Raw genomic sequence first — 16,295 nt, 5'->3', positions numbered from 1 at the left:
TCAGATCTTCCCGGACCGGAGCACGAACCCGTGTCCCCTGCATCGGCAGGCGGACTCTCAACCACGGCGCCACCAGGGAAGCCCCTAGAAGTTTTGACAGAGAAAACTGATGTGTGAAAGCACTAATTTCAAATGAAGAGGACGAAAGAGCACCCTCTTTAGGACCCAGAAGTTTGACTCCCATCTTTGCTACAAGCACCTCTTTAAAGTCACTTCCGGGCTTCCCTGGGGTCACTTCCCCTCTCTGCATCTAAGTTTTCTCATCAATTAGAAAGAGACAGACACAGACAGACAGACAGACACTGGACTAAATAAACTCTAGGTTTTCTCCAGTTTCAAGATGACATTTAAATAATTTTCTTTTTTTCCCTAATACCAGCCTTTCAAGGCCACAGGGACCCTGTTGCAAGAAGCCCCAACACCCTCATCTTCTCCTGCTAAGTCCTGGGCTATCAGACCCCAAAAGAAGCTTCTCATGGTGAAGCAAAGGGTCTGCCGTCCAAGTTATAAACTGTAACCTGGAGTCAGACTATATAGAGACAGTCACCTTCCACTGCCCAGAGGCAAAAGGAGATAAACCGTGCATCACTGTTCAGCAACATAGAGCTACACTGAAATACACAGTTTTGCTTCATATTCTCACTATCTGAAAACACTATAGATTATATCAGCAACACCAAGGATCAAAACATGCCTCCTTAGTCCATCTCCTACTACATGGCTGAAGAATAAACGCCCTCCCTTCAAGTAGACGCGCACACACACAGTAAGGACACCTCTTCCCTGCCAGCCTAGCCCAACAGTGACATCTGCTGGGGAAATCCAAGCAAGGCCGCTCATCAGCCAGAGAACACTAGACCTTCAGAAGGTGGTAGAAGATGCCGATTAACACAAGTATATATTAGTGATTTATACCAGAATGCAGCCCCTCAGTTTATGAGGAAGTGGTGGCCCTTCTTTAATGGGTGTGCACTTAGAATGTTTTACAAGATACCTCATTTTTGATAGGCTGTAAACCCTCGTGGTACACCTCATTCAAGCTCATTTGAAAAGCAACTCCATAAATAATGTAACCACTGGATTAATATACTATTTTACAATGAGAACTGTGCATTTGTATATTTTAAAATTTAAAAAGCGTGTGTGTGTGTGTATATATATATATATAAAATTGTTCACAGCAAGATGACAAGGGACTTCATTTTCTACAACATAACATTTCTAAATGCTTGAACTTTTTTATTTAAACCACAAACACATACTACTTTTTGCCTAAAAAAAATTCTGATACATCCTTAACAGTTTCTGAGTTTTAAATGGCCCACTTTATTAAGAAGTGACTATTAATATATTAGTCACACGTGGCTATCTACATTTAAATTAGTTAAAATTTAAATGTAGTTTCTCAGATCACACTAGCCACATTTCAAATGCTCAATAGCCACATGCGGCTGGTAGCTACTATACTATATGGCACAGATACAGAACATTTTATTAGACAGAATTGCTCTAGAGAAACATACTGGAGTATTTTCAGACAAAATTATATGATGTCTGGGTGGCTGGGAGTGGGTAAGGGATACAGACGAGTGTTGAAAATTTCTGAAGCCAGGTGATAGGTATATGGGAGTTCATTTATACTACTTTTCTTTTCATTTTTATATGTTTGAAGATTTCCATAACAAAAAGTTAAAAGAAAAGAAAAACATAAAAATGGTTCACCTAAAAATGAGATTATCACTTTAAGAAATACACCATGGGGACTTCCCTGGTGGCGCAGTGGTTAAGAATCCACCTGCCAGGGGCTTCCCTGGTGGCCCAGTGGTTGAGAGTCCGCCTGCCAATGCAGGGGACACGGGTTTGTGCCCTGGTCCGGGAAGATCCCACATGCCGCGGAGCAGCTGGGCCCATGAGCCATGGCCGCTGAGCCTGCGCGTCCGGTGCTCCGCAACGGGAGAGGCCACAACAGTGAGAGGCCTGTGTACTGCAAAAAAAAAAAGAATCCACCTGCCAATGCAGGGGACACAGGTTCAAGCCCTGTCCAGGAAGATCCCACATGCCACAGAGCAACTAAGCCCGTGCGCCACAACTACTGAGCCCTCATGCCACAATTACTGAAGCCCATGCACCTAGAGTCCGTGCTCTGCAACAAGAGAAGCCACCATAATGAGAAGCCCGTGCACCGCAATGAAGAGTAGCCCCTGCTTGCCTCAACTAGAGAAAGCCCACATGCAGCAACAAAGACCCAACGCAGCCATAAATTAATTAATTAATTAATTAATTTTTTTAAAAAAACCCACACACCATGGAGGGCAGCCTAAAAAAATCTTTAGTCATGCACACTGGAGTTCAAATCCCCACTCAGCAACCTACTGTGTGACCTTTAACAAGAAACTTGACTTCTCTGAGCCACTCTTTCCTCAACTGGAAGATGGGAAATTTCATACCTGCCTTGCACAGAGTTACTGTGGAAATTAGAAATAATTAATGCAAAGCTAGAACAGAGTAGTAGGCTCTCAGTAATTGGTATCTCTAATTATTATCAAACAACAGAGTTTGTTTTAAACAACTCAGGTAGGGCTTCCCTGGTGGCGCAGTGGTTGAGAGTCCGCCTGCCGATGCAGGGGACACGGGTTCGTGCCCCGGTCCGGGAAGATCCCACATGCCGTGGAGCTGCTGGACCCGTGAGCCATGGCCACTGAGCCTACGCGTCCGGAGCCTGTGCTCCGCAATGGGAGAGGCCACAACAGTGAGAGGCCCGCGTACCGCAAAAATAAAAAAAAAATAAACAACTCAGGTATTTCTCAGAACAGCAACACATGAAGAGGTCCTGCTAGAACAGAACGGACAGAGGCTGACCACAAACCCACTGATGCTAGTAAAACAGGCACTGGTAGGCTTTTAGAGCAATAACTGTAGACAGTCCTTTATGGCTACCTTTAATAAACTTTTTGAATGCCTACTATATGTCAGGCACTATGCTTGCTACTGTCTCACCTCTCTTGACAAAAAGGAAGAACAGAGTCTCAGGCTCCTGATATGGGTCATTATGCAAGGCAAAGTATTCCAAAGCTGGCAATTTAGATGTTAATCCAGAACTGGTCTCAATCAAACGGGCAGAGTAACAATCTCAGCTACCTCATCTATCTTTCATATCTGACCAAGTCTCCCTGTGTTCACGTTACTAACTGCCCTTAAGTAACTTCTTCTTATCCTGAGTTCATCATGCCCTTTCCTCCCTTAGCATGTGCTATATCCTCAAAATAAAAAGGTCTTTCCCTTTCCAAATCCTACCCATCTTTCAAGACTTATTCTTGTAAAGCCTCCTTTGATGATCCTTCCCTTTCTCTGAAATCAGACTACATTTAATCTCAGTACCATACAATGAAGCATTCGGCTCATTTACATTTTTTATGTAATTACATGTAAATAAGTCTTGCCTCTACAACAACACTGTATACTGCCAGTGGGCAAAGACCAGGTATTATACTGCTTTTGTACTCCTGACAGTGCCTAGCACAGTGCTAGAAAAAATATATAATTCAACAAATACTTATTAACTGGGTAACTCTCTAAAGCATTCTCCCAAAATAACAAGTACATTATGTGCACAATCCATATTCCCACCCTTGCTAGAAGCTTATGTCAGAGAAACTTCAGATGCTTCAACAGAGGATGTAATGCACAGCAATATGCTGTTTGGATCCAACAAGCATATTCTGGGAGTTGGTGATTATGCTAGATTTGACCTTTACAGAATTACAGAAAGAAGTCCCTAATAAATCAAGATAGATGCGCACACAGCCATACACGGAACATGTGGTGGGCGATCAACTACACCCACTCTGTTTCTTCCATGAAAGAGTTGCCTGGGATGCCAATCCAAGTATGGAGAGGACTTCCTTCTATGAATTTCTTCTTCTCCACCTCGAGGTGAATGTCCATCTGGAAGATCTACTCAAAGAATCTTAACTAAGCAACTAACTTGCTGTCCAAAAAATACACATCGCTAAAAAAAAAAAAAAATTTTTCTTGACATATATGCGTACTATTTTCTTTTCCTTTTGTCAAGTTGCAGTGTTCCAAAAGATATGGTTTCAGAATTTGTCCAAAGCAACACAATCAAAGACCCAATACACTAATCTGTCCTAAGCAGGGTTCTCTTTTACTACTTTTTCCTAGTCTCTCTGGGACATTTTGTTGTTTCACAATAACCAGTCCTGCACATACAATCCTTGGAGAAGACCAAAAAAGCAGAGCAGAGGAAGTCAACGGTTTTACCTCCTCATGCCTCTCTAACCTCATCTACAACTCTCCTCCAAGGCTAACGTCACATGAGCTTAGCCAGAAAAGGAGCAAGCCGAGTCACCTGACTCATACTGCCAGGCCTTATCCTCTTTCCGCCACCACAGCAAGATTTTCCAAGAAGATGCAATGGAAGCTAGGGAAATCAGAACCAGATGCATGATGCATGGATCCCAGACACTCCAGATCCAGCCACAACACCCACAGGACTGAAGGAAGAGATATCAGGAGGAAAGTAAGGGATACAGGAGAAGACAGGAAAGCATCTGCTCACCTCCTGAGTGAATCTTCCTCGGAGCTTTCCTCAGCCATATCCTGATGTAAGGCCTCCTGCGACACAGTTCCAGATCTGCTGGACTGGGTGTAAATTCGTTCCCAGTGGCCTGTCTCCTGGTTGAAGGCCACCCCCACAGTCCTCTCCTCCTGTGGGCTAGCAGAGCTGCTCAACTCCAGCCTGCTGGAGCTCGGCGTTTGGCCCTCAGTCCGCTCGAGAGGTGGCAACTGGCTGCCACTCGAGGGCATGCCCTCAAAGGTACTGGGGACCTGCCAGGAGGAGGTGGCTTCACCAGAGGAGTAGTTAGGTGCACTTCTTTCCCAGCGCAGGGTATCGTTGTTGAAGGTCAGGAGATTGTGGCAAGCGCGGCAGCGGTTCAGGTGGCCACGGGACAGGTTGGAGTTGTTCTCGCTGCTGTGTGGGGTGGGCTGGTGGGAGGGGCCTGGCCTCTCAGATTCAATGTTATTGTTGAGCATTTCCTGGGCCTGTTGGGCCTGGGGCGCTTCCCCACTCAGGCTCTGGTCCAGCTCCTGAAGCCGGTCATACTCCAAAAAGAAGCGTCTCAGGTCACATTGAAGCTCATGGCGAATGCTGCCCGAGTTGTTTTGGCTGGAGCCATTCCCTCCATCTGACTCAGCTGCCAACCCTGAAGCTGGAAAACCCCTCCCTTCTGTGGCTGAAGTGTACACAGATGCTTGAGAGCCACCTTCCTGCTGTCTCAGCACAGACAGCAAACTCACCGAAGAGGCACTCGTCCTGGGCGGGGGCATGGATTCCGCCTCAGAGCGGGAGTTCAGACTGAGCACTGTCCGGGTCCACTCAGATCCTGTCAGCCCGGGAGCGATTTCTCGGTGATACCTAGAAGGGTGGCTAGACAGAGGGCCTCCCAAAGAGCGACGGGTGGGACCCAGACTGAGGTTGCGGAGCGTGTTGCCGGCAGTGCTGCTCTGGACTGTACTGAAGGCAGACGGCCGGTTCAGGAGGCCCTGGTCCTGCTGCGCTGATGAGGCCTGCTCCGGGGGATGGAAGGGCTCGGTCTGTACAAAAGAAAAGGAAGGGGTAGTAGCCCTGGCAGGAGCAGGGGGTACACTGTCCTGGTGTGGCAAGAGGGAAGGAACTCGAGTGCCAGAGCAGCGGCTGCAAAGGCACAGGATCCCAAGGTGCTGGCAGCACTCGGCTGTGGGGTAACTGACCCGCTGTCGGAGCCGGATGTAAGCGGAAGTCCTGGGACGCTCCGTGGAGGGCTGAGGGGGAGGCGGTGGGGGTGAGGGGGTGGCAGAATCTTGCACTGTGCTTTGCTCTCCCACCTGGATGCCAGAGGAGCGGGAGGACAGCATGTGCAGGAAATTGTGGAGGAGAGGCGTCCGGCGCACTGGCTGTGACTGCAGGAGGGCACGCTGACGGTAATGCGATAATTCTGTTCCGTCTATGGGGATCTCTGGTTCGTCATCACCCTGCAACGTGGACCAAGGTGGGGCGGGGGCAGAGCCAGGTAGTTAGGTAGAACTTGCCGGTAAATCAAGAAAAACTACTGATAATCATCCAAGGAAAACCTTTCTAGAGAGGCAACAACTCCATCCTTGAAGTACTGAGAACTAACTGGTTCCAGATTCAGAATCATCATATGGTATTAAATTATTCACTTCCAATTAGCAACACTTCTGAACGAGTACAGCTGGCAAACCAACTCTGTTACAAAAGGCATTTCCATGACATGGAGGCAGTAAGGGGAAGCAAAATGTCAACCAGCCAGAGGCACATGAATGACAAGTTATCCAACACGGCCTGGTTACTTCTACTGGGACGATCACTCAGGGGTTTCAGAATGGACTCCCCTGTCACGATATGGCTATAACTTTGAGTACAGTCTGAAGCTAGTTTTGAATCTTGACTGGAAAGAAACACCTGGACATTGAAAACTGAAGTCCAATATAATCAGAATTAGAGCACTAGTTGAGAAAATAACCCACAGTTTAGACAGAGTTGAAACTGCTGACTAACTTACCTGCTGATTAGAGGGATTAACAATTGCTGTGAGTAAGTAGTGTCCAAGAGGATCAAATCTCACCAGACTGAAAGCACAGAAGAAAGGGACAGAGACACAGAGAGAAATTATGTTAACCAAGAAGAGGAAACCTGTGAGAAAACGTCTGGAAATCATTACTGACAATTGTGGGATCACCGAGGTATCCACTTAATGCTACAGACTTCCAAAACTTTCAAACAGATTAAAGTAATAAAGCTCAATACTTCTTCTTACGTCCTCACACTTGCCAGAATAAGGTAATACGTATCGCAAAAATAATTTCAAAAAACACCTGGGCTTCCATCCCAGGAAGCAGCTAGCTACGTTAAGCACACAGCTGCTCATGTCTAAGAGCCCATCATAATAGTAAAGCAGAGAATGCTCCCATACTCTGCCACAGGTTCAGGTCTCCCCTCACACAGCAGCTACACTGGCAAGAAGCATGAGTGCTGGTGACAAGGAACAGTCTCAGCATCAAGTGACATAGCTGAGGCTAGAAAATTAGCTAATATCCAACTGCGATACCAAGAGGACCAAAGGAAAACAATGCATCAACTATAATTCAGGTACTATGTGCGCTGATTTTGAAGGCTAAATATGTAAATGTCTACTAGCAGATTGGATACATATCTACACCTCCACTTTCCATTTCCAGAAAACCAGGGATGAGCAACTTAGCCACCAAGCTACCCACCACCTGAATACCTTTCAGGATTATTAAAAAAAAAAAAAAGCTTTATACCAAACCAAATAGCTTTGAACCTAAAAAAGATTCTAACAGCCATAGTCTACAGAGACCAGAAGATGAGGCCAATATGGAACAGCTGAAATGAACAATATGAACTGCTTCCTAGCTGATTAGCCAGATGCTTAAAAAGTAGGAAGAGCCATAGGGATAACACCCTGCCCTGAGCAGGGATAATACGGAGATAATAATCTGTCTCCTGAGGTGAAAGCACGGGTGAATGCTCTCTGCCATGTTAATCCTACGCCAGACATTGCTGGTGGGCAGAGCACTCACCGGACCCGTTCCATCTCACTAGCTGTCTTCACCACGGCAAAGGGCTCCCGTCGACTCCAATCCCAGAAGTGGATCTCATTGGCAGTAGCAATCAGCAGGAGCTGAGCCGTAGGGTGGAAAGCCAGGGAGGCAATGGCATTGTTGCTATCTGTGAACCAGCTTTCACTGCCACCCTATGAATGAACAAATCCCAGACATTCTTAGGTTACAAGCTGCCAGCAGACTGAGATGTCAATTTCAAAAAAAAAAAAGGTCCATTTAACGTAAAACGACTACTTGTAGGGCCTACTTTAAGTATGTCCTCTGAAAACGACGTACAAAACCAGTGATCTGGCAGTGTCACAACTTTATCAGAAAAACATTACTGTCAGCTCAGTTTTGTCATTTACAATCCATATGCAATGAGCACCCGCACAGCTCCTGTTTCTGTAGCCTGTGAAAACTCAAGCTTGGTGCATGACATGGTGCACAACAACCCACTAGCCAGTCACCAGGACAAGGAGCACGTTGCTTTGATGATCATGATCAGAATACAGTACAATCCTTGATCTAAAACAAGAGAAATCCATCCTGAAGACGTCTTAGAGTGTCCTGTACTATGTCACAATGGGCAGACAGTTAAATAGGGTGTTCATCTTAGAACGGAGGGCTGTCGGCTAGACTCCCTATCAGTAAGTAGGCAATGATTACTGAGTAAGTACTCAGATATAGTCCTAAGAACCTGGCTAGTCTCTCCTCCAGAGTTAAGAACCCAAGGGTAAACAAGTCTCTGCATTTAGAATACCAAAGAAAAGGAAACACTTACGTGTAAATCCCAAATCCTAACCTCCCCATCTAGGCAGCCAGAAGCAATAAGGCCTGAGATGGTGGGATGAAAAGTGACACACCATGGAGTGCGGCGGTGTCCAATCAGAGAGTGAACACACTTGCCTGTCTTCACCTCCGTGATATAGATATTATGGTTTACATGGGTGGAGGCCAAGAGAGTCCTAGGGAATCAAAGAGGAGGAAGTAAATGTGAAGCATGTGGGAGGGTAACAAACTTTATCAGCTTTGGACAAAAATGAAAATTGATACTTATTCCCCATCCCAACATGATAAATACTACGACTTGGGCATTACAAACAACAGAAACATTCTCATCTTTAAAAGCTTTCAGCTTCTCCATTCTGTCCCCAGAAGACACATAACCCCTTCAGAGAATATTCTTTCCAGCAGGGAAAACTATCACACTATTGGTGGCCTATATCACACAGGCAAAGGATTCTTACTGAGAAACTTTCCAAGTTCTGATCCTCGACGTTCATAGATTCCTTTGCTTATTCCCATTATTTTTATGGTTAGCACTGCTCATCTACTTTCTTTCCCTTTCTGATAACACTGGCAAAGCTCTGTTCATTCAGTGCTTCAAAGAGCCTTTAGGGGGCTTCCCTGGTGGCACAGTGGTTAAGAATTCGCCTGCCAGTGCAGGGGACACGGGTTCAAGCCCTGGTCTAGGAAGATCCCATATGCCACGGAGCAACTAAGCCCATGTGCCACAACTACTGAGTCTGCGCTCTAGAGCCCACGAGCCATAACTACTGAAGCCCGCGCGCCTAGAGCCCGTGTTCCGCAATGAGAGAAGCCACCTCAATGAGAAGCCTGCGCACCATAACCAAGAGTAGCCCCCGCTCGCCACAACTAGAGAAAGTCCGCGCACAGCAAAGAAGACCCAACGCAGACAAAAATAAATAAATAAATTAAAAAAAAAAGAGCCTTTAGGGATTTGTCTTGGAAGATCAAGCTAGGCCAAATACACAGAAAGCAATGCTGTCACAAGTCTCAGGTAAAGTTTAGGTAAGGACTTGGTGGTACCTGTCTGGGCTGAAGGCCAATAAAAAGGTAGAGCGTGGACTATCCGGCAGTTCTACTCTCTGAGAAATAAACAAACAAAAGTTAAAATACATTATTTATAAACTATGGCTCACTCTATCTCAAAAGCACCAAACCATTCTAGACTAGTATTTACAGTGTAAGCTTAAAAACTGGAGACAATGATCAAGCTACAAATTGAGAGAGATAAATCTAAATTACCTTCAGGAAAAATATCTAGCTCTAAAGAAAAATGATATTTCTAGCCCATTATGCTTCCAAATTTATTAAAACCTCCCCCCACAAAAAACCAAGTTAGATGTATCAATTCTCCTACACAAAATAAATTATACCCCAACTCTATGTCATTAACCCATTCTAAGGCCCCAGTCTACTGTCACCCCTACAACTCCTATGTGAAAAACACCCATTTTTCTCACCTTGCCCTCCCATTTCATCCACCGGGTTTTATCTTCCACCAGCTCCTGCAGAAGTCGCTGAGCTCCAAAGGTCCGAGTGCCCCGTTCTCGCCCCCAGAGTATCCGGACAGCATTCTTCTCTGGAACAACCTTCATGGTCCTCAGTAGCCACTGTCACACCAGGCCCGGGAAGAGAAGGAGCGAGCAATAGCTCTACACGCTGAAGCAGCTAAAATGAGGCCATTCAGGTCCTTGTAAGTTGCCTTCATGGAAATCTAAGGTATAGACATTAATGTCAAAGAACATCTATTCTGCAGTCAGAGAAGGTTCCCACTGCAAACATGATTCTAGCTCAAAGAGGAAAGTACTGTTCTTTTCATATTTAACGACATCTTCTCAGAAAACACCCTTCTCCCAGAACTTTTCTTCCAAGAATATTTCATCCTTAAATTCCTCCCATATCCTCCACAGCTCAGCCTTATATCTAAAGAAGAGACCATTGTCTAAAGGAGTTATTCTTTTTATCAGGCAGTAAAAACTCTTTTACTAACCAAAAGGTCTAAAACCCTGTCAAAAACAAAACAAATCACAACACAATATCTGCACTCTGGGGACTTCCCTGGCAGTCCAGTGGTTAGGACTCCGTGCTTCCAATGCAGGGGTCACAGGGTCAATCCCTGGTCCGGGAATTAAAATCCTGCATGGCACACAGCAAAGCCAAAAAAAAAAAAAAAATCTTCACTCCCCGCTCTGTGCCAAGCTGCCTCCCTAGTTGCTAGTAGTCCTCCTTATCACTTGGGCAACCGCCAAACTAAAGGACACGTAACCGATTTTAAAAGGCTATTACTTAAGGTATGGTTCTTATGCAGCAGCTTCAATTCTATCTCCTACCTAAAAGCAAGTGCACAGAATCACTTCGAGGTATCTTTCTCATTCTCTTTTTCTCTTCCCCACTCAAGTTCCAGAATAGAGGACAGACGAAAGAGAAGAAAAAATTTCAATTCCTTTTTCTCATCCACTGCAAGCCTTAACTGTATAAAACTGTCACAAAATAAACACAAATTCTACTAAAATGTCAAATAGCAGCAAAATATACACATGTGCAACAATTAAAGAATTGTGGTCCCTCCAAACAATGGAATATGCAGCCCAATGAAATGACATTTGAAAAGAATACGTATATAAACCTCATTCATTGCAACACTGTTTCTTCAACTATATTTTGAAAAAATTCAAATATACAGAAAAGTTGAAAACAGTAGAATAAATACCAACTACTCACCACTTAGACTCAAGAATTGCTAATATATTGTCAAATTTGCCTCATTTATCTCTATGGATAGAGATATATAAGGATTGTTTTAATTTTCCTGTGAACCATTTCAGCAGGCATTGAGATACTCTAATCCTATATACCTCACTGTGCATCTAAGAATGAAGACATGTAACTTCATAACCACAATACCATCATCACACGCATTATCATTTGTGCCTTTAATACACCAAATACACCAAAAAGTGTCTTAAAAAAAATCCAGGGGCTTCCCTGGTGGTGCAGTGGTTGAGAGTCCGCCTGCCGATGCAGGGGACCCGGGTTCGTGCCCCGGTCGGGGAGGATCCCACGTGCCGCGGAGCGGCTGGGTCTGTGAGCCATGGCCGCTGAGCCTGCGCGTGCGGAGCCTGTGCTCCACAACGGGAGAGGCCACAGCAGTGAGAGGCCCGCGTACCGCAAAAAAAAAAAAAAAAAAAAAAAAAAAATCCAGGGCTTCCCTGGTGGCGCAGTGGTTGAGAGTCCGCCTGCCGATGCAGGGGACACGGGTTCGTGCCCCGGTCCGGGAAGATCCCACATGCCGCGGAGCGGCTGGGCCCGTGAGCCATGGCCGCCAAGCCTGCGCGTCCAGAGCCTGTGCTCCACAATGGGAGAGGCCACAACGGTGAGAGGCCCGTGTACCGCAAAAAAAAAAAAAAAAAAAATCCAGAACCCAATCAAGGTTCAAGCAACGAATTTGGATGTTATGTCTCTTTAGTCTCTTTTACTCTAGAATGGCCTCCAAGTTTTATTTTGGTTGGTTCTGTTTATGCTTGTTTGGTTGTTTACAACACAAGCTTTTTAAAAAGACCAGGAGAGTTGACTTGTTGACTTGCAGTTGACAGTTACATCCTAGTTTTGTCTGATTATTTCCTCACAGTGCCATTTAGCTTGCATCTCTATCCCTAATACTTCCTGTAAACACTGACTAGATTTAGGTTAAGAGGCTTGGGCAAAAATGCTTCTCAGGTGATGCTACCTATGTACCTCATCTCATGATGCAGCACATCATATTCTCAGACTGTTCCATTTAGTGAGACCTGGTAAATTACATGATCATCTGGCAAAACATGATCACTTGGTTGAGTCTGTAACAGCCAGAGCTCTCTTTATAAAGGTATATTTCCCCCTTTACAACTACTGATCTGTGGCTAACGTTCGGCACCATGTGAATATGCTGTTCCTCTTCAACCTTTTGCTTAATCATTTAGCAGTCACTGATGATTCCTTTTTAAATTATTTCATTTGGGGGCTGGAATACGTTGATTTTCCAATTCCATCATTATTTCTACATTTATTAGCTGGCATTCTTCTGGAAAGAACTTTCCCTTAATAACTGAAGCAGAGTAAATGCTTAATTTTTTCCCCTTTAATTACTACTTCTTATTGTTTGTAATAGCAAAAATTGGGCACAACCCAAGTCTCTAAAGGGGACTAAATGACTAATCTACCGTAAGGAAGATTCTATGGGTACTAACAGCAAGAGATCTCCAAGATACATTGTTCAGAGGAGGAAAAAGCAAGGAGCAAAACAACATATATAGTAAGGCTAACTTTTGAAAAAGAGGAGAAATTAATGGTCACTTATTAGGAACTGAAGGGACAAGGTAAATGGAGACAAAGATAGAAGCTAGACTTCTCAGTGTTTTTGTTTTATGTCATTTTTATTTTTGAAATTACCTATTCAAAATTTATTTTTAAAATATTTAATAATGTGAAAAAATACATGTTAAGTGAAAAAAGCAGAATAGAAAATTATATATACAGTATGATCCAAATTTTATTTTTTTTTAATCTTTACGAATAATGATAGAGGCACTTCCCTGGTGGCACAGTGATTAATAATCCACCTGCCAATGCAGGGGACACGGGTTCAAGCCCTGGTTTGGGAAGATCGAACATGCTGCAGAGCAACCAAGCCTGTGTGTCACAACTACTGAGTCTGCGCTCTAGAGCCCGTGAGCCACAACTACTGAGCCCACATGCCACAACTACTGAGCCCACATGCCACAACTACTGAAGCCCGTGCGCCTAGAGCCCATGCTCCACAACAAGAGAAGCCACCGCAATGAGAAGCCCGCACACCGCAACGAAGAGCAGCCCCCACTCACCGCAACTAGAGAAAGCCCACACGCAGCAACGAAGACCCAATGCAGCCAAAAATAAATAAATAAAATTTTTAAAATCATAAAAAAAACAATGACAGAAGAGAAATATAAAAAGTATTAACCATGGTTCTCTTTGGGTGGCAGGATTATAGGTGACAATCAACAGAAAAGGCAGTGTTCTTTTCATTTTTTTAATTTAAAAAGTAATAAATGCTTATTGTAAAAAGTCAAACAATAATCAGCTCTTTACACTTCACGAAAGGCTGCAATCTAAAAAGTACACAACTAGATGCATCCAAATACAGAAGGAAAAATACTTATCGCCTATGCTGAAATGAGTTTTCTCCCTGAATATTAAAATTTAAAAAGCCAGAAAGATTCTACAGAAAAACATAATTCCAAGTTCCTAGTCGCATACAGCACAAAGTTCCCTAAGGATTGATTGAGGAACACTCTAGCCTGTATCCTTGTACTACAGCTCTCATCCCCCAGTAGCTACAATATAAATACTATGTACACAATGAATATGTCAACACAGTGCAGGCCAACCTCCTGCATAAACTAAGGATGAACTAACTGGAAAGAAATAATCTCCTTGGTGACCCTGATAACTCATGGTTTAAAGACCAAAAGTCTGGAAGTGAAACTGCCACAAATCTGAAATACAGTTCCCATCCATTCACCTTAACCCTTAACTGAGCCTATAATTTTTTTAGAGCCAATCATTCTTTTACCTAATATAGAGAATTTCAGCAGAAATGAGTTTTGAGGGTTCCTCGCCCTATAGTGCAACATTAAAAGTACTTTTAAACCATTTATAATCTTATAACATGTGGTGAACACAGCAGCAGTCCAATTCCTAAAAAAAGTCTGACCTTCTGACATCGTGTAACTCAAGAGGAAGAAAATATAGGTCACAAACATTGGATGATTCAGAAAACTGTGATGCAGTCTGAAGTTCCTACAGGAATCAGAAAGACGAGGGAAGAGCTGCTACAAATACCAGTTATCAAGAAAATTCAAAAACTAAAGCTCAAGATTACTGAAGAGCTTGTCTACCAATTCCCAGAGACCTAAACACACCAACAGTTCAAACAAGAGAAAGTCTGACTGATGGCAAGAAGTCAAAGGAACTAAAACAACTGCACAGTCTCTCTTTTGTCTGAAGAAAAAATATTTGCTCTGTTTCTTTAAAAGGATAAGGGGCCTTCTCCTGATACACTCCTTACAGCCACCTGAGAAGAAATTTCACTTTGTTCTCCATAAAGAACAAAAGGAGCTAAATCAAACTGCAGTCAGGCAGGCCTGTTGCTGAGGAGGAAGTGCCAGTCAAGTGTGTTTTTCATTTCTCTTTTTAAAAAGGAGGAAGAAACAAGTTTCCCAATCTGTCCCTTAAACCAGATCGGGACAAAGGGTGCCAAGAAGAGTCTTTGTGATACCATTTCACAGGCCCCCGGAATCAATCCTCAATCACCAAAAGCCTCGTGCACGTACAACCAAAAGGGCACGACTGGGATATGTACATAACACAAATATTATTTGTTATTCCACCCCATTTCTAACCACCACCCCCCATAATATGATGATCACTCTAAAAAGATGGGAAGATAACCACCTTGGAAGGTTTTCTCTGCTTAATTCTAGGACAAAATTATATTTAACGAGCACTAATAAAAGTCACCTAGAGATTATACACAGCCCAGTGGAAACTAAAGTCAGACTTACAGGTTCTCCTTGCAATTTGATCACCTTATGCTAGCAATTTCACTCCAGCTTCAAGCAATATGACTTTGGACAAGTTATTTAACCTCTTTGAGACTTTTCTGCCCTCTTTGTAAATAGGAATTGCAATATCTGCCTCATCAAGTTGTTGTGAGGCTCCAATAAGAAAAGTGTGGTGGAGCATTAAGACCACTGCTGTTATTGTTGTCATTATTATTGAATCCTCTTTGGGGTTCACCACGGTTTCCCTCACCAAACAATATGGCCAATTAAAACCTCTGAGACCTGAGATGCCACGATTTCCAAGAGTAGCAGATTCCTAAGAAACATTTCAAAGGCTGTTACCAGACAACAAAATAAAAAGTACTCAGGGAAAGTACCGCACTCATTTGTGTAGCAAAAATAATTAAATGAGATTTGGGCTACCTCTACATAAAAAATGAATTAAAAAACAGAACCAACAACTTAGAGCTATATCTGGAAAACCTGGCTAATAATTCACACCCCAAATCCTCCCTACCAATAGCATTCCAGGGGTATGAATCAGAAAGTTATTAGGCCTGGAAGCACTGTTAAAATGCAGTCCAATGATCTCATTTATTTGAGTAACTGCATCTCTCTTCACTTCACTATGCCCATGTAGGCAAAGTCTAAGAGTCAAATCAGCCATGTAATACCAACATATATCCCAAAATAACATACAGGATTCAACCCAAGGTTAACTCCTTTTTTGTTGTTTTTGCTTTTTCTTTTTTTGGCCGCACTACGTGGCATGCGGGATCTTAGTTCCCCAACCAGGGATCAAACCCGCTCCCCCTGCACTAGAAGCACGGAGTCTTAACTGATAGATCGCCAGGGAAGTCCTGAGGGTTAACTCTTTAAAAGAAAAAAAAAAAAAACCTTTAAATACTAAACCTAGGATCACCTGCATAAGTAGAGTTCTCCCAACAACTGGAAAATTAACTACAAAATGTCAGGCCTTTAATTAGAGGCCTAAAAGTGGCCCAGTACTCTTTAGAAACTCCATGTGGGTGGAAATACACAGGGTTTTCTACAACTGGCAGCTCGGTTTTCATTAATAGGACTTTCTACAGGGCATTTCAGGACACTTCAAATGACACCATATATGATCCGAGTCCAAAAATGTAAGCACCACAGCAGCAACCATCCCTGCCTCTATATAGCTCTTGCCTGACTCCTAGAGTAAACTGAACTTGGAGGGGAGCAGGGAATTTGGGGCAAAGCATCACAAATCTAGAA

At 43.6% G+C, this 16,295-nt stretch overlaps 1 protein-coding gene across 9 annotated transcripts in view; it reads right to left on the bottom strand.

Annotated features, from left to right (window-relative positions):
- Window positions 1-16,295, bottom strand: part of AMBRA1 (autophagy and beclin 1 regulator 1) — a 175,916-nt gene that overhangs the window by 135,934 nt on the left and 23,687 nt on the right. For 6 of the 9 annotated variants that reach the window (XM_060159276.1, XM_060159275.1, XM_060159277.1 and 3 more), the window contains exons 2-7: window positions 9,918-10,171; window positions 9,481-9,539; window positions 8,432-8,615; window positions 7,627-7,799; window positions 6,585-6,651; window positions 4,580-6,033 (exon numbers count right to left, since the gene is read on the bottom strand). In XM_060159276.1, coding sequence (XP_060015259.1) covers window positions 4,580-6,033; window positions 6,585-6,651; window positions 7,627-7,799; window positions 8,432-8,615; window positions 9,481-9,539; window positions 9,918-10,052 — 2,072 coding nt within the window. In that variant the 5' untranslated portion in view covers window positions 10,053-10,171. The remainder of the gene's footprint in view (window positions 1-4,579; window positions 6,034-6,584; window positions 6,652-7,626; window positions 7,800-8,431; window positions 8,616-9,480; window positions 9,540-9,917; window positions 10,172-16,295) is intronic. The other 3 variants (XM_060159280.1, XM_060159281.1, XM_060159282.1) reach the window with 1 other exon arrangement.

This window comes from Lagenorhynchus albirostris, chromosome 9 (genome assembly GCF_949774975.1).
Source record: "Lagenorhynchus albirostris chromosome 9, mLagAlb1.1, whole genome shotgun sequence".
NCBI classification, from domain to species: Eukaryota; Metazoa; Chordata; class Mammalia; order Artiodactyla; family Delphinidae; genus Lagenorhynchus; species Lagenorhynchus albirostris.
Note: the sequence above shows the minus strand (reverse complement) of the source record. Positions and strands in the feature narration are given on the sequence as shown.